The sequence below is a fragment of the Phyllobates terribilis genome, unplaced genomic scaffold, assembly GCF_046119375.1.
Source record: "Phyllobates terribilis strain yellow unplaced genomic scaffold, ASM4611937v1 Scaffold_1__5_contigs__length_1240528914, whole genome shotgun sequence".
NCBI lineage: Eukaryota > Metazoa > Chordata > Amphibia > Anura > Dendrobatidae > Phyllobates > Phyllobates terribilis.
The window spans coordinates 754,542,322-754,567,845 of record NW_027362761.1 but is presented as its reverse complement, the minus strand read 5'-3'; the positions used below and the strand labels follow the sequence as shown (position 1 = coordinate 754,567,845).

Sequence of the window (25,524 nt, the reverse complement as noted above, 5' to 3'; positions counted from 1 at the left end):
TGAGACAGGATTCTGCACTGTTTACACCTTTTCATAATCATCTGGCTTTAGACTCCTAAACAGCTCTTTCCTTCAAGGTGTGGCTCACATAGTCCCTTCTTTACTGGTCTTTCATGGATAAGCGGGATCTCATCCTGGTCCTTGACACCTTACAGACCTTTCCCTGCTGTTCCTCTCCTGGTAGGTTGCTTTACTGATAGCAATTACTTCCATTAGGTTAAGTGCACACGAAGCGTTTTTGATGCGTTTTCGCGGCAGTTTTCCCGCTGCAAAAACGCTTGTTATAAGGTCTTCCAGGTATAGCAATGCTAATCCGGATGTGCTGTGCACATGATGCGGAAACATCTGCTCCGGATTCGCATTGCGTTAAAAACCGCAGCATGACCATTTCTTGCGCGATCCCACCCGCAAATTCGCAACCATTGACTTGCATTGAATCACAACAAACCCGCAAGTATAATGTCTATACCTGTTGATTTGCTGCGTTTCAATTAAAGCCAATGGCCGCAAATTTGCGGAGGAAAGGTGGTGCGGGTGGTACCCGGGTCGGGAGAGGACTACTGCTCCTCTCATCCGATCGCTACTCCCGCTGTTAACAGAACAGCTGGGACAGGCGTTGAAGAGGGGAATGATTTCTGTAGGGAAAAAGAGACTTCCTGTTTCTTTAAAGACCAGAGAAAAGAGAATAATTAGCTGGGTAGGAAGTCAAAATGAGCAATTGTAAGTACACAGTGCTATATAATATGATGATTGTAATATATTAAGAGGATAAAAACTTTGATGGGAGTGCCTCTTTAAGTTGTGCTTATGAGCACTTGAGAAATCAAACACAACCTTAACATATTGTACCGAGCAAGATTTCTGCTTTATTATTACGCATCAAGTTTAAATACTATCACAAATAAAAAAAAACTTCCCACCAATAGGCATTTAGGGGTATGAACAGAAATGTGAAAAAGACGGATTTTGTTAAGACCTTACCTGTAAAATCCTTTTCAGCGAAGGAAGGAAGGGAGACACCGATCCATTACTAGTGGGTAGGCGGAGCCCCACAGGATAGTTCACCTCAGATTTATAAAAAGTGACGACCGGCCCCTCCAGCTTAGGCTCCTCCTACTCCCATGTCCTTCAGTCCGTACACAAGCTGAGAAAGAGCAGACAACACCAGCGGAACAACACAACCCCTTCCGAAAATTCAGAAATGCAAGAGAACAGGTTATGCATATAACAAAAAAAAACACACGGTCCCAGGCACTGCTCACTGGACCTGACAACTGCGATGAGCTGGCAATGCTGGAACAGAGCCCTAGCGCGCCGACCCCCGCCCAGATGACCGCCATCAGAGAGGAGTCGCGCCGCATCTGGAAAACAATAATGCACTTCTGCCATGGGAGGGTGCTGTGTCTCCCTTCCTTCCTTCGCTGAAAAGGATTTTACAGGTAAGGTCTTACCAAAATCCATCTTTCAGCAGCAGAAGGGAAGGAAGGCAGACACAGATCCATTACTAGTGGGACGTCCCAAAGCAGTCCAGAACTCAAGGGTGGGAAACAGTGGCAGAATCGCCAACACCCCAACAACATAGTCAAGTGCGCAACAAGCGCCAAAACTAGATAAAGAGAAAACCTAAACCACCGCCGCCTACAGGACCCTGCGTCCCAAGGCCGCATCGGTGGAAGCACTCACGTCCACTTTATAAAATTTAGTAAAAGTGTGAAAGGAGCGCCAGGTAGCCGCCCGGCAGAGCTGCGCTGCCGAAGCCCCCTGATGAAAAGCCCACGACGAACCAACAGCTCTCATGGAATGAGCTCGAACCTTAACCGGACAAGGCTCACACTTGAGCCGGTACGCTTCCAGGACAGCCGAACGTATCCACCGAGCTATAGTGTCCTTGGAGGCCCGCTGACCACGCCGACGACCAGCAGGAATCACAAAAAGAGAGTCCGACTTCCGAAACCCTTGCGTGATTGAAAGATAGAACTTCAAAGCCAGCACCAAATTCAACGAGTGCAAGGCTCGCTCCTTTGGACTTTTCGGATTCGGACAGAGGGAGGGCAACACGATGTCCTGATTGACGTGGAAATGCGACACCACTTTAGGCAGAAAATCACCACGGGTACGAAGCACCACACGATCCGGGTGGAACTCCAGAAAAGGGGGCGAGCAAGACAGTGCCGCCAACTCAGAAACCCTTCTCAAGGAGGTGACCGCCACCAGGAAGGCCACCTTCCAAGAAAACAAGTAAAGCGTAGCTGAATCCATAGGCTCAAAAGGCCCATGCTGAAGAGCCTCCAAGACTAGATTGAGCCGCCAAGGAGCCACAAACGCCCTCCGAGGCGGAAACTGACGTGCAATCCCGCGAAAAAACGAGCGCACATCCCTGCGAAAGGCAATAGCCTTCCGAAAAAGCATGGATAGTGCAGATACCTGACCCCGCAAGGTACCAACCGCCAGACCCTTGGCCAAACCACATTGCAGAAAAGCCAAGAAGTTGGGAATGGAAAAAACCCTCGGGTTCCTTGACGATCCAGAACACCATGAATTGAAGGCCTCCCAAGTTCTATGATAAATCCTAGTCGTAGCCGGACCTCTGGCCGCCCGCAAGGTGGCAATGACCTCGGCCGAAAACCCACGACGGGTCAATATCTTGGTCTCAAGAGCCACGCCGTCAAACGAAGCGACTTCAGGTCCGGATGACGAATGGGCCTTTGGGTTAACAGGTCCGGGCGAAGAGGCAGTGGAAAAGGAGGCGCCGCCAGAAGAGACACCAGCGTTGAATACCACGCCCTCCGCGGCCAATCCGACGCCACCAAAATTGCCGGAATTCGTTCGAGTTTGATCCGCCGGATCACCAGAGGAAGTAAGGATACCGGCGGAAACACGTAGATCAGCTTGAACTGGTCCCACGGGGCCACTAGAGCATCTACCGCCACAGCCTCTGGGTCCCTGTACCTGGACATGAACGTCGGAAGCCTGGCGTTCAGCCTGGATGCCATCAATTCCACCTGGGGAGTCCCACAATGGGAGCACAGCAGTCCAAAAACATCCGGATGAAGACTCCATTCTCCTGGATCCACCTGCTCGCGACTGAGGAAGTCCGCCGTGATATTCAGCACTCCTGGGATGTGAATCGCGGAGATGGCTGGAACCCTGGACTCGGCCCATACCAGGATCCGCGAGACCTCCATCATGAGTCTGGAACTCCTCGTCCCGCCCTGATGGTTGATATACGCGACCGCTGTCGCATTGTCCGTCTGAATCCGGACCGGCAGACCGCTCAAGGGGACTGTCCAATGTCGGAGGCAGAAAAAAATCGCTCTCGACTCCAGGATGTTGATCGGCAGAGACGACTCCTCTGACGACCAGACCCACTGAACCCAGAGATCGTTCCAAACCCACCACCAGACAGTCAGGCTGGCATCGGTGGTAATGACCGATCACCGTGGGAGGAGGAAGGATTTCCCCAGGGATAAAGCCTCCGGACGTAACCACCATCCAAGAGACTCTCACACCCTGCGGGAGATACTGACACAGCGATCTAGCGAAGCCGGCGATCGATCCCAACGGGTCAGAATAAGATTTTGGAGACCCCGGGAATGAAATTGTGCAAACGGTACCTCAGTGCGAGAGGTATATACCGTATGGGAATAAAAGGGCCAGAAATAAGAGGAAACCAATATGGTTGAACAAGAACGTAAAAGGGGCGTTAAATAGCAAAAAAGAGGCATTCAAGAGATTAAAACAGGAAAACAGTAAGGAGGCACTAATGTGTTACAAGGAAAAAACGAGAACCTGTAAAAAAACAAATAAAAATAGTGAAGGAGGAAACAGAGAGACGTATTGCTAGGGAAAGTAGATCAAATCCCAAACTGTTCTTTACGTATATAAATAGTAAAAGGATTAAATCGGATAATATTGGACCGATAAAAAGTGAGGAAGGCAAAATCATAGAGAAAGATGAGGATAAAGCTAATCTATTAAATAATTTTTTTTCGACAACTTTCACAAAGGAAATAGAACTAACAGGAGAAATGAGAAGTGACAAGCTTAATCCTCCACTAAGTATGACAAATCTAACCCAAGTTGAGGTACAGAAACGCCTCAGTAACATTAAAATAAACAAATCACCAGGACCTGATGGCATACACCCACGGGTACTAAGGGAACTAAGTAATGTGATAGACAGACCGTTATATCTTATATTTAAGGACTCTGTTGAGACTGGGTCTGTGCCACTTGATTGGCGACAGGCGAATGTAGTGCCAATATTCAAAAGGGAAGCGAAAAGTGACGCCGGAAACTATCGGCCGGTGAGTCTGACGTCCGTTGTGGGCAAAATTTTTGAAAGCTTCATTAAAGAGGCAATTAGGGAGCATCTTGATGCGAATAATCTTTTAATCCCGAACCAACATGGATTCATGAGGAATCGCTCCTGCCAAACAAACCTGATTGACTTCTACGAGGAGGTTAGCTCTCGAGTAGATCAGGGGGAACCAGTGGATGTCGTGTATCTCGACTTCTCAAAAGCGTTCGATAGCGTGCCACATAATAGGTTGGTATACAAAATGAGAATGATGGGGCTGGGGGAAAATGTCTGCAAGTGGGTAGCTAACTGGCTAAAGGATAGAAGGCAGAGGGTGGTTATAAATGGAATATACTCAGATTGGGTAAGCGTCACTAGTGGGGTACCACAGGGGTCTGTACTAGGCCCAATGTTATTTAATATCTTTATTAACGACATAGTCAACGGGATAAATAGTAAAATATAAATATTTGCAGATGACACAAAGTTATGTAAAACAATTAATACAAAAGAGGACAGTGCAGACCTACAGAGGGATTTGGATAAGCTGGGTAGGTGGAGCATTAAATGGCAAATGAGGTTTAACGAGGAGAAATGTAAGGTCATACATATGGGAAGGAAAAATGGAAGTCACCAGTACTCACTGAATGGGAAATCATTGGGGAATTCAGAGATGGAGAAGGACTTGGGCATCTTGATTGATAGCAAACTAAATTGGAGTGCCCAAAGTCAGGCCGCTGCTGTAAGGGCAAACAGGGTAATGGGATGTATCAGAAGAGGTATAGCTGCAAAGGATGAGAACATTGTTCTTCCACTGTACAAAGCACTGGTCAGACCACACTTGGAATACTGTGCTCAGTTATGGGCCCCAATATATAGAAAGGATATAAATGAGCTTGAAAAGGTACAAAGGAGGGCAACAAAATTAATAAAGGGAATGGAGGGACTGCAATACCCAGAGAGGTTGGCAAAACTAGGACTATTCAGCCTGGAAAAGAGAAGGTTGAGGGCGGACATAATAAATGTGTACAAATATGTTAGGGGACAGTATAGAGACCTTGCCCGGGATTTGTTCAAAAGGAGGGATATTACGGTAACAAGAGGGCATTCACTAAGACTGGAAGAGAAAAGGTTTCAGCACCAGCATAGGAAGGGGTTCTTTACGGTAAGAGCAGTGAGAATATGGAATTCACTGAGTGAGGAGACGGTAATGTCAGATTCACTAAACCAGTTCAAGCGGGGACTGGATGCTTTTCTAGATACCAGGCAGATTTCAGCATATACTTAAAGATAAAATAAAATAGTAGGTTGATACAGGGATTTATTCTGACTGCTGGTTTCAGAGTCGGGAGGGAATTTTTCCTCAGGTGAAGATTGGCTAAATCATTTGGGGTTTTTGCCCTCCTCTGGATCAACTTTAGCAATTACAGAACTAACAGGTTGAACTTGATGGACGCAAGTCTTTATTCGGCTTTACAAACTATGTTACTATGTTCCATTGCCACCACCATCAGACCCAGAAGGAACATACACTTCCGATGGGACATCGCCATCGCCGACCTCATATCCTGGACATGGTGACGAAGGTTCGCTTGTTTGTCCGGAGGCAGGGACAACACTGCTCGTACCGTGTCGAAATGCATCCCCAAGAACGACTTCTTCCAATTGACCAGCCACCCGAAGTCCTCCAGGTGCTAAAGGGAGAGATCGCGAGCTGTCACCGCCTCCTCCGCTGTGGGCGACAATTAACAGGTCGTCCGGGTAGGGGAGAATCGTAACTCCTTGCTTTCGAAGGAGCGCCATGAGCGGCGCCAGAATTTTTGTAAAAACCCTGGGCGCCGAGGCCAACCCGAATGGTAGGGCCACAAACTGGTAATGGGCCTGACCTATGGCGAAATGCAGGAAGAGCTGGTGAGCCCTGCAGATTGGGACATGCAAATAGGAGTCGCGGATGTCGATCGACACCAAGAAATCGTACTGCGACAGGGCCGCCACGACAGAGCGAAGAGACTCCATACGGAATTTCCGGGTCCGGACATGAACATTCAATTCTTTGAGGTCCAGAATGGGGCGAAACTTGTCCTCCTTTATGGGGACCACAAAAAGGTTGGAGTAAAACCCCCTTCCCCGGTCCTCCGGCGGAACCGGAACCACCACACCCTGCTGCAGAAGAGAGTCGACCTCCCGCAGCAGTGCGGCAGCCAGCTTGGGCTCGGACGGGATGCGAGACTGACGAAACTTGTCCCGGGGTCGAGAATGAGACTCTATGAAATAGCCTGCCGACATAACCCGCATTACCAAGGCGTCCGATACGTAGGATGCCCAAATCGACCCGAACTGAAGCAGACGACCTCCCACCCGAGAGCCCTCGAGAGGGTTCCTGGCGTCAGTCCGCCTTAGCGGGCTTTTTGTCAACCTCCCTTTTGTCCTGATGGAAATGTTGTTTCCAGGGTGTACGGGATTTCTGGGTGGTCTTCTTTCCGCAAGACGAGGGACGACCCGATCTCCAAGAGGGCTGACTGAACCGTCCTCTGGGCCGAAAGGGCTGATGACCACTACCGGCACTTGACTTGCCAGACGTAGAAGCCGCTGCTTTCCGCTGCAGCAAAGCCGAATCCTTGGCCTTGGCCTTAGCAATCAGCTCCGTGAGGTCCGAACCAAAAAGCTGACCGCCCTTGTATGCCAGACTCAACAAACCTTGTTTGGATACCGCGTCTCCAGTCCACTGTTTAAGCCACAGTGCTCTTCTGACTGTGACGGCCGAGGATTGAGCCCTGGACAGAACCGAAGTAGTATCCAGCACTGCGTCCCTGCCATATAGGGCCGCCTCTTCCAACAGCTGGAAGAGCCTTTCCACCTGAGACAGCGGAGTCCCATCTTGCCACGCCGTCCGCAGCTGATCCAACCACCGCAGAGAAGCCTCACCAGCCCACATGGCCCCCAAGGCCGCTCGGAATCCATGACCCGCGCCCTCGTAGATGGACTTCGCCGCTAACTCCGTCCTTCTGTCCAGCGGGTCCTGTAGACTCGCCTTCCCTTTAACAGGAAGCAAAGAGGATTTGCTCAGCTGAGACAATGGCACGTCCACTTCAGGCGAGGGGACCCAATTAGCGATCGTCTCCGAGGAGCAGGGGTACAGGGCATCAAAAAACCGCATCCCCTGGAAGCGTTTATCCGGACACAGGTGTTCTTTCTCCACCGCCTCGTTAAGTTCATCGTGCGCCAGCAGCGTCGAACGAGCCCGAAGCGACTCCTGATACAGCGGGGCCGACTTGCCAGGGCGCCTCGTCACCTCTTCAGACCGCTGTAACGCTTCCCGCATAGCCCCAATAAAAGCGTCCACGCGGCCCGAAAGCGAAGCGGAGCGACCCTGCCGATCCTCTTCATCAGAATCGGAAATCTCACCATCAGAGTCTGTCGGTGATTCCGAAACCTCCGACGCACTGCGCGGAGGAGACGGCGCCACCACAGGCCTGTGGCGCTTCTTGCCTCGTGACGTCGTTTGGGACTTAGCTGATACTCAATGACCCAGGAGGTCCAACAGACTGTCAATGGAGCAAGTGAGATCTTACACTTTAACATCACTGAGACCCCCGACCAGTGTCGAACCTGACGCCGTCGAAGACCCCGGCGTATCAGATACGCGTGACCGATCCTGAAGCAGACCGGGAGCGAGGTCAGCGCCCCCTGGTCCCTGATCCGACATGCCCCCACACAGTTGCGAGCGTCGCGGATAAGGCGGTAATAACCCCTTACAATGGGTACAGTAACCGAGGAAGTGTGATCCCACTACCACAGCCTGTTCCTCGCAAAAAAATCACCAAGCACTGAAGGGTTAAAGCTCCTCCAGAGGGAGAGAGCTACCCCAGCTGCCTGCAGAGCAAAAGTTAACCTAACAGACTAGGGAGATGGCGCTCTGATCCCACAAGCATGCACTCCAGAACAGGTTAACTGCCTTGATGAGGCCAGACCCCTCAGAAAGGGTTAATGCTGCTGACCACACAATACCCCTTTGCCTTAAAGGAACAGTGGTGTGCGAGCCCCAGAGCCTCCTCAGCAGGGAGATAGCAGCGCCGGATATAGCACACCATGTCTACCTTAACAGGCCAGCAGTAAGGTGGTCTGCGCTGCAATAGTGAGCAAACGGAACCTTCTGCTTTAAAAGGCAGAAGTGACTCACCAGCTGGCTGCGATGACTGCTCTTCTCTGGGGAGGTGTAGAGAGCGGGGAGCAGGGAGCAGGAGGCGCTGCACGTGGTAATGGACGCCGGCCGAAGGACCCGGGAGAAGAAGAAGGGGCTGGGTCAGCACAGCGCGCGCTTTCCAAGCGCTTCCTGTCTGAGGATAAGTGACAGGCAGCAGAGAAGCGCGAAGCCACGCCCCCCCGCCGTTCAAACACTAACCCATATGCAGCGGTGATATCCTGTAACGGACAAAACTGCAGTCACCACATGTACAGTAAGAGCGGCTGCCGCAGCAGCCGATGAAGCACTCAGAACTGATGAGCACTTACCCAGCTGAGCGCCACAGGGACCCCCAGGGATGTGTGGCGCCGTGGCCCTTTGCTCCCCCTCACGGTGGAGCGCGCAGGGATCCCAAGAAGCAGTGTGCGTCTCCGCCAGGGAGCGCCCTGTATCCCCCGGGGCCGGCAGGTTTCTGCGGGGACCTCCTTATGGGGTACGCAGATCTGCCAGGGGAGGGTCAGGGGTCCCAGCAGCGCTGAGACCCCCTGAGACCTCTAGACCACGGGAGGTCCAGGTCTCCGGGAATGTAAAATAAAAAATTCTTCTGAGGAGCTGCAAAGGCAGCGACTATCCTCTGCGACCTCAAATTTAAAACTGGAGGACATGGAGTAGGAGGAGCCTAAGCTGGAGGGGCCGGTCGTCACTTTTTCTAATCTGAGGTGAACTATCCTGTGGGGCTCCGCCTACCCACTAGTAATGGATATGTGTCTCCCTTCCTTCCCTTCTGCTGCTGAAATACTGTAGTTTTCGGACTATAAGACGCACTTTTTTCCTCCAAAATTTTGGAGGAAAGTGGGGGGTGCGTCTTTTAGACCGAATGTATATGGACTATATATGGTGGCTGTGGGTGGTGTGGGGGAGCGACAGTGGCGGTTGAGCGGGCACAGCAGGCAGAAGCCGTCTGCTGCAGCCTACACTGTGCCCGCTACTAAATATTATGAATATTCACTGCTCCCCACGCCCATAGGGGTGGGGAGCACTGAATATTCATTTTCCTTAATAGCGCATACTGTAGCCACAGTGCGGCTCCTGCAGCAGCCGGCGGTCAGTGTGCCCGCTATTAAAGACCATGAATATTCTCTACAACTCACTCCCATGGGTTGCATTAACTTTAATAGTGGGCACACCGACCGCCGGCTCCTGCAGGAGCCGCACTGCGGCTACAGTGTGCGTGCTATTGAAGATCATGAATATTCACTACAACCCATGGGAGTGAGTTGCAGAGAATATTCATGGACTTTAATATCGGGAACGCTGACCACCGGAGCCACGCTGCGGTACAGTGTGAGCGCTATTAGAGATAATGAATGGTCACTGCTCCTCACTCACACAGTCCAGGCGTAGGGAGCAGTGACTCTTCCGGCACAGCATCACACAGTGTGAGGGCGCATGGCATCATCGCCATGCGCGGCTCACACTGAGATCAGTGCTGGCTGCAGAGGAGGACACAGCGCTGGAACACTGGGAAGAAAGGTGAGTAGAACTAGTGTGTGAAGCATGGGATCAGGGGTGTCTAGAATGCCAGGAAGAAGGAAGAGGAGGGCCATACATGCCAGGAAGAAGAAGGATGAGGGGGGCCATACATGCCAGGAAGAAGAAGGATGAGGGGGGCTATACATGCCAGGAAGAAGGATGAGGGGGGCTATACATGCCAGGAAGTAGAAGGATGAGGGGGGCCATACATGCTAGGAAGAAGAAGGATGAGGGGGGGCATACATGCCAGGAAGAAGGATGAGGGGAGCCATACATGCCAGGAAGAAGAAGGATGAGGGGGGCCATACATGCCAGGAAGAAGAAGGATGAGGGAGGCCATACATGTCAGGAAGAAGAAGGATGAGGGGGGGCCATACATGCCAGGAAGAAGAAGGATGAGGGGGGGCCATACATGCCAGGAAGAAGAAGGATGAGGGGGGCCATACATGCCAGGAAGAAGGATAAGGGGGACCATACATGCCAGGAAGAAGGATAAGGGGGACCATACATGCCAGGAAGAAGGATAAGGGGGACCATACATGCCAGGAAGAAGGATGAGGGGGACCATACATGCCAGGAAGAAGGATGAGGGGGACCATACATGCCAGGAAGAAGGATGAGGGGGACCATACACACCAGGAAGGGGGTTAAGGGTAGTCATGCATACCAGGGTGAGGGATGAGAGATGAAGGGTGTCATGTATACCAGGATGAGGGGTGCCATGCATACAATGAAGAGGGATGAGAGATGAGGGGAGCCATGCATACCAGGATGAGGGGTGCCATGCTAACCAGGAAGAGGGATGAGAGATGAGGAGAGCCATGCATACCAGGATGGTGGATTGGGGTGCCATGCATACCAGGATGGTGGATTGGGGTGCCATGCATACCAGGATGGTGGATTGGGGCGCCATGCATACCAGGATGGTGGATTGGGGCGCCATGCATACCAGGATGGTGGATTGGGGCGCCATGCACACCAGGATGGTGGATTGGGGTGCCAAGCACACCAGGATGGGGGCCACGTATAACAGGAAGGAAGGGCCATATATACTAGGATGGAGGATAACAGAATTGGGGGACATTACCCCTATACCAGTGTCAGCAGCAGACCCCCTCCCCCATAACAGTGCATCATGACCACATTTTTTGCTTACAATTTTTTTTCTATTTTCCTCCTCTAAAATCTAGGTGCGTCGTATGGTCTGGTGCGTCTTATAGTCCGAAAAATACGGTACTCTGCCCAGCAGTGTTATCTGATCACCATGAAACTGGAGGTATGAGACTAGATGGAGTATGTTCTCTCACAAAATAAAGGTTTAATTTTAAAGGGGTTACCTTAAAAATCAGCTGAAAAAGAAATCTATAACCTGCTTACTTATATAAAAAAAGGAAATATTGCATATGAACAAGGTATCAAACATATTGCATCAGGGTCAAAAATGTATTGTACTTGTACTGTAAGTAATCATTGCAATTGCATAAAGTAGGAAAGTTTCACATTTTAAAGTACAGCAATTCCTGATGACCCTACTCATATATACTGCACTGACATTGGCTGATTTTCAGGGTAAAATCCACCAGAAAATGCTATGTCTTAGAGCTGAATGTGTGTCTAACAGCCATCTAGTTTACTTTTAAAATATTTCATATTTGATTTGATAAAAAAAGAAAAAAAATCTCAAACATTAGAAAGAACTTACATAATTAATCTGGATTAAGAATTAAGCTGAATTCTTCCAAAGGCAGCGAGTTATCACAAAATGGTTTCGAGGTACCAATTATAGATTCAGTTACTCTCCCAGGTTTCATTGACAGTGAAGATGAAAAAACACTTTTGGCTCTTGCGGATCCTAGTGAACTGAACGAAGAAGAAATGCCTGATGATAAATTAACTTGGCCATTAGTGAATATATAGTCAAGCTTGGGTATAGCCTGGGTTAGTTTTCTATGCAGACTTTCAAAATCCAGATTTGCTCTGACAGTAAATGGGAATATAAAAGAGAAATTTCTCCTGCTCAGACTGTATCTTCTATACACGTGTTTTTTGCGGCTTCCATAGTTTCTCATATCAACGTCCATCAGGCTTTGAGAGGTTATGGGCCTACTTGGGCTTGTGGCCTTATCAATCATATCGCAGTTTGCTTTGGCATTTTCTTTTTCAAACCTCTGCAAAACAGAAAACCCAGAAAAGATCAGTCTATTGGTAGCGGCAAGGAGCACAGCAGTTGTAAGCTTTATTCTACAGAGATTGTAAGCACTGATCTCAAACTGGCCATTTCTCTGGATCTGGTCAGCTTCATTGTCCCTCCAATGCTGGAGAAGCAAAGCTGCCTTTGATTGCAGCAGAAGAGACGACAGTTCGGGCCATCGGCACAACAATGCTGCTGGTCTGAGCTGTCAATGAATAAGTAGTGCACCAACCTCCAGGAAGCTAAAATCCAGGAGGCTGGGGAGCAAGCCCTCCTGAAGATAAGAGGAGAACAAGCCTATAAAAACCGTGAGCCCCTTTAAAGGAGTAAAACTATCCCTTTAAAAAAAGTAAAGAAGTTTCACACAACTATTTCACCTGTTGCACTGAGCCACCAGCAGTTTCCTCTTGAGCAACATCAATGTCTCACGTTTCTGTTGTCAGATTACCCGGGTCAGATTCCCTGTCTTTAACACTATGGGTGCCCTAGCTATCCCTGCTCTCCAGATTACTTCTGATGGTGAAGATGATGGGGCCATGTATCTTGCTGAACTCCTGAATCAGCACTATATCTGGCCCCCTCCTCCACCAGAGAAGTGGGGAGGAATAGTGTATGTACAAGTGCTTCTCACTAAATTAGAATATCATCAAAAAGTTAATTTATTTCAGTACTTCAAAAAAAAAAGTGAAACTCATAATATAGAGTCATTACAAACAGAGTGATCTATTTCAAGTGTTTATTTCTGTTAATGTTGATGATTATGGATTACAGACAATGAAAACACAAAAGTCATTATCTCAGTAAATTAGAATAATTAACACCTGCAAAGGTTTCCTAAGCATTTAAAAGGTCCCTTAGTCTGTTTCAGTAGGCTCCACAATCATGGGGGAAGACTGCTGACTTGACAGGTGTCCAGTAGGCAGTCACTGACACACTCCACAAGGAGGGTAAGCCACAAAAGGTCATTGCTAAAGAAGCTGGTTGTTCACAGAGTGCTGTATCCAAGCATATTAATGGAAAGTTGAATGGAAGGAAAAAGTGTGGTAGAAAAAGGTGCACAAGCAACCAGGATAACCGCAAGCCTTGAAAGGATTGTTAAGAAAAGGCCATTCAAAAACTTGGGGGAGATTCATAAGGAGTGGAACTGCTGCTGGAGTCGCTGCTTCAAGAGCCAACACACACAGAAGTATTCAGAACATGGGCTACAAGTGTCGCAAGGGCCAAGGAGAAAAAGACCTGGACTGTTGCTCAGTAGTCCAAGGTGTTGTTTTCAGATGAAAGTAAATTTTGCATTCAATTTGGAAATCAAGGTCCCAGAGTCTGGAGGAAGAGTGGAGAGGCCACAATCCGAGCTGCTTGACATCTAGTGTGAAGTTTCCACAATCAGTGATGGTTTGGGGAGCCATGTCATCTGCTGGTGTAGGTCCACTGTGTTTTATCAAGACCAAAGTCAGAGCAGCCGTCTAGCAGGAAATTTTAGAGCACTTTATGCTTCTCTCTGCCGTCAAGAATTTTGGAGATGGAAATTTCATTCTCCAGCAGGATTTGGCATCTGTCCACACTGCCAAAAGTACCAATACCTGGTTTAAAAACAACAGTATCACTGTGCTTGATTGGCCAGCAAAGTCGCCTGACCTTAACCCCATAGAAAATCTATGGAGTATTGTCAAGAGGAAGATGAGAGACACCAGACCCAACAATGCAGACGAGCTGAAGGCTGATATCAAAGCAATCTGGGCTTCCATAACACCTCAGCAGTGCCACAGGCTGATCGCCTCCATGCCACGCCGCATTGATGCAGTAATTGATGCAAAAGGATCCCCGACCAAGTATTGAGTGCATTTACTGAACATACATTTCAGTAGGCCAACATTTCAGATTTTAAAAATATTTTTCAAGCTGTTATAACGTATTCTAACTTACTGAGATAATGACTTTTGTGTTTTCATTGGCTGTAAGCCATAATCAGGCTATGTGCCCACGTTGCGGAACTGAAGCAGATTTTTTACGCTTCTCCCTGGCGGGAAAATCGTATGCGGATTTTACATGCGGCTTTCCCGCCAGGTAGAAGCGTTTGTGAGGCGTCTTTGCATGCATTTCCGCATGCGGGTTATCAAGCACTTCTCCAAGTGATTTAAGCATCACTTGGAAAAGTGCTTGACAACTTGTTCACACTATATAAATCCATGCAACCGGCATGGATTTATATAGTGTGACCAAGTAATAGTTAAAAAAAAAAAAAGAATCAGAATGGTAAAAAAAAAAAAATAAAGTTTATACTCACCTACTGATGCATTCTCTGCCCCGTCCGGAGTCTTGAGCGGCTCACGCTGTTGTGTGCAGGACCTGCGGTGACGTCATTGAGTCATGTGATGGGTCACATGACTCAATGACGTGGCAGGTCCTTCACACAACAGCGCGACGGCGGGAAAACACCAGGAAGACATCAGAAGATAAGTATAAACTTTATTTTTTCTTTTTTTTACAGGTTCTTTGGTACCCAGAAGAAGAGAGAGAGATGTAATAAAGATAATGCTGATATATAGAAAGAACATCGCCCTCAGTAATTAACGGCCAGAGATATAGCTGTTATTGCAAAATACTGTATCTTTATTAAATAAAATACAACATGTAATATATAACAGTAAAAAACAAATAAGAGTGACTAGGATGAGAGACCCAATAGGGGTTAAGATCGAAAAAAAACCTAAAAGAGAAAGGAAAACCTTAACCCAATTGCAGGTGTAACTCCATAATTAATACCCAGGTGTTATACATAATCAGGCAATGTGGTCAGAGTCCGACTTGTTGGAGAGACACCTAGGCTATGAATCTGAGTTTAATCAAATAATGCAGCAAGCAGATAAAAGTGGCTAAAGTGATCTGCTTATAATAATCAGAATAGCCGCACATTACCTTGTGACATAATGATGACCGGGTAAGAGAAGTCTGCAAAGGGGAATGAATAGGCGTGCTATCTTGGATGTTCAAATTTTGATTGCTAGCTTTTCTTATAGGTTTACAGGTCTTTGGTACCCAGGTCTGATTGAGAGTCTCCTCTCATCCAGACTTGGGTACCATCCGCACAATGATTCCGCTGCGCTTCCGCAAAATTAATGAACATGCTGCGGATTTTTGACCGGAGCATATACGCTGCGGAAAAATCCGCAGCATGGGCATTGACATTGCGGAATGCCATTGGGGACCATGGGGTGCGGATATACATGCGTTTTACAAGTTTTTACGCTGCGGAAATTCCGCAGCATATACGCTTGTAATACGTAACGTGGGCACGCAGCCTCATTAACATAAATAAACACTTGAAATACTGTAGATCACTCTGTTTGCAATGACTATATAATACACTGTCAAAAAAATAAAGGGAACACTCAAATAACACAACCTAGTTCTGAATGAATGAAATATTCTCATTGAATACTTTGTTCTGTACAAAGTTGAATATGCTGACAACAAAATCACACAAAAATCATCATCAATGGAAATCACATTTATTAACCAATGGAGGCCTGGATTTGGAGTCACCCCCAAAATTAAAGGGGAAAAACACACTACAGGCTGATCCAAATTTGATGTAATGTTCTTAAAACAAGTCAACATGAGGCTCAGTATTGTGTGTGGCCTCCACGTGCCTGTATGACCTCCCTACAATGCCTGGGCATGATCCTGATGAGGTTGCGGATGGTCTCCTGTGGGATCTCCTCCCAGACCTGGACTAAAGCATCCGCCAACTCCTGGACAGTCTGTGGTGCAATGGATGGAGCGAGACATGATGTCCCAGATGTGCTCAATCGGATTCAGGTCTGGGGAACGGGCGGGCCAGTCCATAGCTTCAATGCCCTCATCTTGGAGGAACTGCTGACACACTCCAGCCACATGAGGTCTGGCATTGTCCTGCATTAGGAGGAACCCAGGGCCAACCGCACCAGCATATGGTCTCACAAGGGGTCTGAGGATCTCGGTACCTAATGGAAGTCAGGCTACCTCTGGCGAGCACATGGAGGGCTGTGCGGTCCTCCAAAGAAATCCCACCCCACACCACTACTGACCCACTGCCAAACCGGTCATGCTGAAGGATGTTGCAGGCAGGCAGCAGATCGCTCTCCGCGGCGTCTCCAGACTCTGTCACGTCTGTCCCATGTGCTCAGTGTGAACCTGCTTTCATCTGTGAAGAGCACAGTACGCCAGTGGCAACTTTGCCAATCCTGGTGTTCTTTTGGAAATGCCAAGCGTCCCGCACGGGGTTGGGCTGTAAGCACAACCCCCATCTGTGGACGTCGGGCCCTCATACCACCCTCATGGAGTCTGTTTCTAACCGTTTGTGCAGACACATGCACATTTGTGGCCTGCTGGAGGTCATTTTGCAGGGCTCTGGCAGTGCTCCTCCTGTTCCTCCTTGCACAAAGGCGGAGGTAGCGGTTCTGCTGCTGGGTTGTTGCCCTCCTACGGCCCCCTCCACGTCTCCTGGTGTACTGGCCTGTCTCTTGGTAGCTCCTCCAGCCTCTGGAGGCACATCGGGGGCTCTCCAAACGCAACATGGTGTCCGCTAACAATTTGAGCCGATTTTCCATTCAATTTGTTAGCAGACACCTTGTTGCGTTTGGAGAGGCACCTATCTAGATGCATAGTGAGCACTTTGAACCCTCAGGTGCTTCAAAAATTGATTCGTAAACATGAAAAAGTGAAAAAAAAAATACTTTTTCATTTTTACGAATCAATTTGTGAAGCACCTAGGGTTTCCAAGTTTTCACTATGCATCTAGATAGGTGCCTTGGGGGGTCTAGTTTCCAAAATGGGGTCACTTGTGGGGGGTTTCCACTGTTTAGGCACATCACGGGCTCTCCAAACGCAACATGGAGTCCGCTAATTATTCAAGCAAATTTTACAACCAAAAAGTCAAATGGCGCTCCTTCCCTTCCGAGCCCTGCCGTGCGCCCAAACAGTGGTTTTTCCCCACATATGGGGTATCTGCGTGCCCAGGGGAAATTGCACAACAAATTTTGGGGTCCATTTTTTCCTCTTACCCCTGCGAAAATAAAAAATATTGGGTCTAAAGTAACATTTTTGTGAAAAAAGTTAAATGTTCATTTTTTTCTTCCACATTCCAAAAATTCCTGTGAAGCACCTGAAGGGTTAATAAAGTTCTTGAATGTGGTTTTGAGCACCTTGAGGGGTGCAGTTTTTAGAATGGTGTCACTTTTGGGTATTTTCTGTCATAAAGACCTCTCAAAGTGACTTCAAATGTGATGTGGTCCCTAAAAAAATGGTTTTGTAAATTTTGTTGGAAAAATGAGAAATCGCTGGTCAACTTTTAACCCTTATAGCTCCCTAACAAAAAAAAATTTTGGTTCCAAAATTGTGCTGATGCAAAGTAGACATGTGGGAAATGTTATTTATTAACTCTTTTGTGTGACATATCTCTCTGATTTAAGGGCATAAAAATTCAAATTTTGAAAATTGCAAAATTTTCTAAATTTTTGCCAAATTTCCGTTTTTTCACAAATAAACGCAAGTGATATCGAAGAAATTTTACCACAATCATGAAGTACAATATGTCACGAAAAAACAATCTCAGAATCAGGGGGATCCGTTGAAGCGTTCCAGAGTAATTACCTCAAAGTGACAGTGGTCAGAATTGTAAAAATTGGCCTGGTCATTAACGTGCTTGGGTTGTAAAGGGGTTAAGTGTCCCCTTTATTTTTTTGAGCAGTGTATATGAGTTTCACTTTTTTTATTGAAGAACTGAAATAAATTAACTTTTTAGTGATATTCTAATTTAGTGAGAAGCACTTGTATATACATAGACAAGGAAGGACGTACAGCGATAAATGAAAATAACAATCATACAAATATGCACTCACAGATAACAGAGGTACACCGGGGAGAAAAGTTAGGAAAACTAAATAGGAGAGGAAGAGGAATTGCACACAGCCGAAACACCTAGCAACAGTCACAGATAAACACTCCAAAACGCCTCTATCAACAACAGACTCCTCACCAGTCAGTACAAGTCTTAACACTGACAATCCAGATTGCCAGAGGCAAGTATATATAGGAGAGGGGAGTGGCTGATACTGAACAGCTGAGATCATCCAAGCTGAACAGATTAACCCCTGCACTGCTAACAAAAACCTGCACCGTTTAATATGAAGGAGAAGTGCTTCAGATCAGTGCAGGAGTACATAAAATCAGATGCTGCAGTCTCCTGGCACCTCTCTGTCGCGGTAAGTTCGTAACACAAAGTTTATGCATAAACACTGTGTGACAGCTACCTCCTCAAATGGATACCCTCAAATGAAAGCTGAAAGTCTGAACTTCAACTGCATCTGAATTGTTTTGTTTAAAATTCATTGTGGTAATGTCTAGAACCAAAATTAGAAAAATATTGTCTCTGTCCAAATACATATGGACCTAAATGTATGTGAGACCAAGGACGTACAGGGATAGGCAGGGGTAAGTCCTTCCTTGCCAGAGTGGTGCGGATGACTTTGTTTCTGGCGCAAATTTCACATGACTTAACCCCTTCACGACCTATGACGTATAGGTCATATATCCCCGTTTGATGGGGGCTCCGGCGCGGAGAACGCATCTTTTCTGGCAACTAACAGCTGATTTGATGAGCAGCCATGTGCCGTCAACAATCTGACAGCGTCATTTGACATGATCGCGTGGGACGCCCTTCACAAACCCCGTCCATCGGCCCCCGTCACATGATTGCGGGTTGTCGATGAGTTGGCATGACAACCGGGGGTCTGTAGAAGACCACCATGATTTTTGTTAGTCCCAGGGTACACACATTCCTACCATTGGCTAAAACCAGGCAAGGAAGCGTCCAGCATTACCTGGTAACCGGGAGACACAGCATCCCATGTCTCCCGGGCCGCGAAACAAGTGGAAAGAACGGCTTTCCAAGTGCTCGACAGCTCCGTCCCTAGAGCGGACAGACCAGCGGAGCAATCAGGAAACCGGAGGAGAAAGACTGTGTCCACGGCAGGTATTTCTAACATTCAGACTGCATACTTGATTCAATACTTGCTCAGTGTGTTCTTTGTGGATATTTTTTCAAAAGAATTTGGGAAAGTTATGAAATGTCCTTTAATGTCTGTCCTATTCCTGATCTAAGGGTCTAGACTTTTAGCTGAGATGAATCTGTGCTGCAGTTTATGTACATGATAAATAGTGAAGCTCCTCCTCTACAGATAAGGGGAAAAAAACACAGGGAAGGAATGCCTGCACTCATCTCAGAACTGCTGGAGTGAACAGGAAAGCAGGATTAAGGTAAGTACTTCTTAAAGCATATCTAAACTTTCAATAAACTGTGCATAAATCAATAATCCAGGATATGTTGTCTTGTATGCTTGATGTTTTAGTTTGTTTTTCCTCTTAGCTCATGTTTGGAGAAATTAGCTGCTCTGATGACTTATATACACTATACATAGAATATGAGGAGAAAAACTTGTTTTCTAACATCTCAAATTCAGAAATACAGCAACAGGATCGATGAGGACATATATATTTTTATGTATATATGTGTGTGTGTGTGTGTGTGTGTGTGTGTTTTTCTGGAATATGATTCTGCACAAACTTGCTTCCTCCCTCATGCCCTCTTCATATACTGTGAAGAAATATGATGTGAAGCATTTAGTGAGCTGTACCCTGAGACAAGCCTGACATTGAAAGTACAGAGTAAGGCCATGTGCCCACGATGCAGAAATGCTCCGGATTTTTCCTGAGCGTTTCTGCATTTCCCTGGCAGAAAAAATGCATGCAGATTGTACATGCGTTTTTCCTGCCAGGGACAAGCAGATGTGAAGTGTTCTTCACATGCATTTCCGCATGCGAGTTGACAAGTACTTTCCAAGTGATTTTAGAATCACTTGGAAAGTGCTTGACAACTTGGTCACACTATATAAATCCATTCAACCAGCATGGATTTATATAGTGTGACAGTAAAGAATTGTAAAAAATAAATATATACTTACCTTCTGATGGCCAGCGGAGTCCTTGTGTCTGCTTGCCGGCAGCTCGCGGTAGATTTAAGGACCTGCTGACGTCACATATTTATTTTATTATATTTTTTTTACAGGTTCTATTGTACCCGGGTCTGGATGAGAGTCTCCTCTTCTCCAGACCCGGGTACCATCCGCACATTGAAACGCTTGGATTCCGCATGTACAGATGCGGTGATGCGGAATCCAAGAGTTCCAATGCAAGTCAGTGGCGGCGAAAAAGCCGTGTTTACGCAAAATTAATGGTAGTGCTGCGGATTTTTCCGCAATGATAATCCGCAGCGGAAATTTCCGCAGCATGTGCACAGCACATGCGGATTATCATTGGGGAACATGGCAGACCTTCTACCATGCGTTTTTTAAGCGTTTCTGCAGCAGAATTGCCGCTGCGGAAACGCTTAAAAAAGCATAGTGGGCACAAAGCCCAAAGCTATCTAATAACTTATTTTACAAATGTTATACTTATCATCTGTTATAAGTTATGAGTTATGCAAATATTGTTTTATATCTATCCCAAATTATACAGTACATATTTTATTTATTTTTACTCACTTATATAGTGCCATTAATTCCACAGCGCTTTACAGACATTATCGGCACGGTCCCCATTGGGGCTCACAATCTACATTCCCTATCAGTATGTCTTTGGAGTGTGGGAGGAAACCAGATAACCTGGAGAAAACCCACGCAAACACAAGGAGAACATACTAACTCCATGCAGATGTTGTCCTTGGTGGGATTTGAACTCAGGACCCCAGTGTTGCAAGGCTGCAGTGCTAACCAGTAAGCCACCATGCTGCCCCTATTCTTGCAAGAATTACAATATACCTTAGTTTTTTTACAGGACAAAATTATTTTCAGAGAGAATTTACATGATTATAAAATGTCTAAGAAGCATCTTATGAAGTCAGCTGTATATGAGCATTTTAGAGTGACTCAAGATAAAAAACGTGTGTCAGTGTATGAGGAGTGACCCAGACGAAAACAAATCAGTGCATACTCAGGCAGTGATAAAAATGCTCCTTCAAGTGCTTCCAATCTAAAAAGACATGTACAATGCTTCCACCCAAAAGTTTTCAAAGCAGTGACTGAAAAAGATCACAGCAGCACCAAGAACCCAGAGCCCAGCAATTCCCGCCAGGCAAAGAGGGAGGAAAGAGCGTCTCAAACATCAGTTACAAGATATTTTGTAAGTGACAAATTTACTGTAAAAATGACAGCAGATATGTTTAAAAGACAGCTCATACAGCTTGTTGTGAAGGACGGTGTACCATTATTATTTGCACGACCAGTTTTTACAGCTCTTAATGGAGAAATGGCCCTCAAACTTGGTGTTTCTCTGGAAAGAGAAAGTATTAGAAAGTTAGTGATTGAAGAAGCCCTTAACCAAAAAGAAGACTCAAGAGACGCTTTGTGTTTCTTATAATGGATGCCTGCAAACGTCACAGAGCGAAATATTTTGCTATCAACATTCGATTTGTTTGTAACAACAAAAAATTGTTACTAATACGCTGGAAGTAAAGCTGCATGCACACGATGCAGAAATGCTCCGGATTGTACACGCGGTTTCCTGCCAGGGACATGCGGATGTGAAGAGTTCTTCACATGCATTTCCGCATGCGGGTTGTCAAGCGATTTTAGCATCACTTGGAAAGTGCTTGACATCTTGGTCACACTATATAAATCCATGCAGCTGGCATGGATTTATATAGTGTGACCGAAAGAATGTTAAAAAATAAAAAAGAAATCTATACTTACCTTCTGATGGCCCCCGGAGTCTTTATCTGATGCGTCTCTGCTTACTGGTACACTGAAAGGACCTGCCGATGTCAGCGGTCGTGTGACCCGTCACATGACTAAATGACGACATGGCAGGTCCTTGAGTCCACCGGGGGCCATCAGAAGGTAAGTATAATGTTTATTTTATATTTTATTCTTTTTTTTACAGGTTCTATGGTACCCGGGTCCGGAGGAGAGTCTCATCTTCTCCAGACCCGGGTACCATCCACACATTGAAACGCATGTAATCCGCATGTACAGATGCAGTGATGCGGATTACATGCGTTCCAATGCAAGTCAATGGCGGCCAAAACGCAGCGCTTCCGCAAAATAATTGGTAGTGCTGTGTTTTTTTCCGCAATGATAATCCACAGCGGAATTTTCCGCAGCATGTGCACAGCACATGCGGATTATCATTGGGGAACATGGCAGACCTTCTACCAAGCGTTTTTTAAGCATTTCTGCAGCGGAATTGCCGCTGTAAAAACACTTAAAAAACGCATCGTGGGCACACAGCCTTAAAGATACTAAAGCTCATCACAGCAGCCAGTTTCTCTAGGCCTTAGTGGAAAAAGTTCTGCAAATTATGAAATCTAAAAAGAACAGGTTCTTGCTATTATAACTGATAATGCTTCAAACATGATAAGTACAATTAAACTGATGAATGAGAACAATGAAGGTGAACAGCAGCCAGAACATTTCAGATTCAGTATGTTGGAGATGGAAGGCCACAGTCCTGTTCCCATGAGGAGGAACAGATATTACTACAGAAGAACAGTAAAAGGATTCTGTACAATTAGAGGATCTTGTTGAAGCTGCTTCACACATCTCTACTATTCATCACATGCGCTGTGTTGTGCACACGCTGCAGCTGGCAATAAGAGATAGTCTGCAAGAGGGACATGCTGCAATTCTGATTATCAAAGTGATGGAAATTGGCTATTGTTGCCAGAACCCCTAAAATTGACTCCATCTTGAAGAGACGTGCTGGAAAAAGGGCTGTAATGCACACGCCCGGACTGACTGGCGTGTGCGTGGTTAGTGATCCCACTGGACCATGAACCCGTGAGTGCCTGGAGGGGCGTAACTAAGTATCTGCCCGATCCGACCAAGGTCGCACGACGGCATACGAAGCCAGTGCACCAGGGAGGAACCGAGCAGAGGGACCAGGTGCTACTCCAGGTCAGACCCCAGACACGGCTGTTGACCCACACCGGGGAATACAGGAACAGGCAGATTCGGCTGGCACCCTGACTGGTGGGTATAGGCAGGCACGACTGGTATGCAGGCAGGCGGGTATGCAGGCAGGGGGTACAGGCAAGCACGGCTAGAGTGCAGACAGAGAGGCACTAGCAGGTTGGAGCACAGACGGGATAGGACCCAGTACAGACTGTGACTCAGGAACAGAACCGCAGATGCGGTGGACAAACACAGCAGAGTGAGGTCGCCCAGAGCGGTGAGCAAGAAAAGGGCAAGACGAGACCGCCTAGAGCGGTGAGCGAGAGTAGAGCAGGACGAGACTGCCGGAGCGGCGAGCAAAGGGTCAGAGCAGAGCGAAACTGCCGGAGCGGCGAGCAAAGGGTCAGAGCAGAGCGAAACTGCCGGAGCGGCGAGCAAAGGGTCAGAGCAGAGCGAGACTGCCGGAGCGGCGAGCAAAGGGTCAGAGCAGAGCGAGACTGTCGGAGCGGCGAGCAAAGGGTCAGAGCACAGCGAGATTGCCGGAGCAGCGATCAAAGGGGCAGAGCAGAGCGACTGCCGGAGCAGCGAGCAAAGGGTCAGAGTAGAGCGAGACTGCCGGAGCAGCGAGCAAAGGGTCAGAGCAGAGCGAGACTGCCGGAGCAGCGAGCAAAGGGTCAGAGCAGAGCGAGACTGCCGGAGCAGCGAGCAAAGGGTCAGAGCAGAGCGAGACTGCCGGAGCAGCGAGCAAAGGGTCAGAGCAGAGCGAGACTGCCGGAGCAGCGAGCAAAGGGTCAGAGTAGAGCGAGACTGCCGGAGCAGCGAGCAAAGGGTCAGAGCAGAGCGAGACTGCCGGAGCAGTGAGCAAAGCAGAGCGAGACTGCCGGAGCAGTGAGCAAAGCAGAGCGAGACTGCCGGAGCAGTGAGCAAAGCAGAGCGGAAACCGCAGGAGCAGTGAGCAAGGCAGAGCAGAGCGGAAACCGCAGGAGCGGTGAGCGAGGCAGAGCAGGGTGGAAACCACAAGAGCGGTGAGCAAGGCAGAGCAGGCAAGAACCGTCAGAGCGGTGAGCAAGACAGAGCAGAGGGGACAGGGCTCTGTTCACACGGAACAGACAGGAAGGGAAAGGCAGAACCAGATACACACAAGATACTTGCAATGAAGTAGCGAGTGGACTCTAAACTCACAATCGGAAGTACAGCGACAACGAGTAGGAGTTCGGTGCAGGTTCAGACTCTGCAGCAAAAGGGAAGGTACGGACATAAAGAAAAACAGGAGACAGGTTAGGAGACAGTTCAGACAGGAACTGTTACTGAAGCGAGATACAGGAGTGAGTCTGGGTATGCGGCCCCCAGAGGGCGGGACGAACAGGCTAAGAGCGTGTTCACACAGGCCTGGAAATACAGCCTCCAGGAAAGGCAGAAAGACAGCTGGCTAGAGAGCACAGACAGGACTCAGTTCAGACACGGGAACCGATACCGCAAGGCAGGAAACAGACAGGACCTGGCACATCAGTGACTAGAAGCCAACTGAAAGAACAAGATGCTCAGGCATGGATTCCAAGGAGGAGCTGGTTTAAATACCAGGTGACAGACAGCAATAGGCTCAGGACGCATTAGGGGTGTGTCTGCAGCAGCTACAAGAAACAGGAAGTTCAGCGGGCGTCACCCTAAGCAAGCCAGAGCAGAGCAAAGCAAAGCAGACAGCATGGAAAGAAGCCAGAGTGGCAGTCTGGACTGGAAAGCAAGTGCGCGCTCCTGCACAGTGGGAGATGGATCACTATGCAAGGACGCCGCCAGGTATGTTACAGCAACCCCCCCCGCCCCCCTACGCCCCCTCTTCTTCAGGCCTGCCAGAATCTTCCGCAGGGAATTTGAGGGCCAATCCTTCTCTTCAAGGAGATTACTTCTACTGTCCACAGGAAGAGACAAAACTAGTCTCATCTGGGTAGCTAGGATGCTACCTCCTATCCAGCCATCCTCAGCAACAGACGAACCGGGTGGAGTACCAGGAACAGCACACAAGGAAGTCTCTCTCCACTTATTATCAGGTAGCACCCCAGAGGGTTCAAGAGACAACTGGAAGTCCTCCGCCGGGTTGGAGGGGTGCAGAGACTCGGGGGTAACTTCTGCTTTGGGGTACATCTTGTCAAGCTCACAGGATGAAATGGGCGAGGTATCAGGTACAAGGTGTAGAAAAGTCACTGTCTCTTTGTTATCTGGTGGTACCCCGGAGGATTCAGGAAAGAACTGGGGTTCCTCCGCCGGGTTGGAGGGGTGCCGAGGGGAAACCTCTGCTTCGGAGTACACTAGGTCTGACTCACTGGAAGAAGCGGGC

The 25,524-nt window shown here is 47.8% G+C and overlaps 1 protein-coding gene across 4 annotated transcripts in view; it reads right to left on the bottom strand.

Moving 5' to 3' along the window:
• The window catches only part of LOC141149559 (uncharacterized), a 145,647-nt gene that overhangs the window by 32,249 nt on the left and 87,874 nt on the right, over nucleotides 1–25,524 (bottom strand). For 3 of the 4 annotated variants that reach the window (XR_012245865.1, XM_073636904.1, XM_073636903.1), the window contains one exon: nucleotides 11,719–12,184. The exons of the other annotated variant lie outside the window; for it this stretch is intronic. Coding sequence is in view for 2 of the 3 variants with exons in the window: in XM_073636904.1 (XP_073493005.1) it covers nucleotides 11,723–12,184 (462 nt within the window). In the remaining variant the exon portion in view is untranslated. The remainder of the gene's footprint in view (nucleotides 1–11,718; nucleotides 12,185–25,524) is intronic. 4 annotated transcript variants of the gene reach the window in all.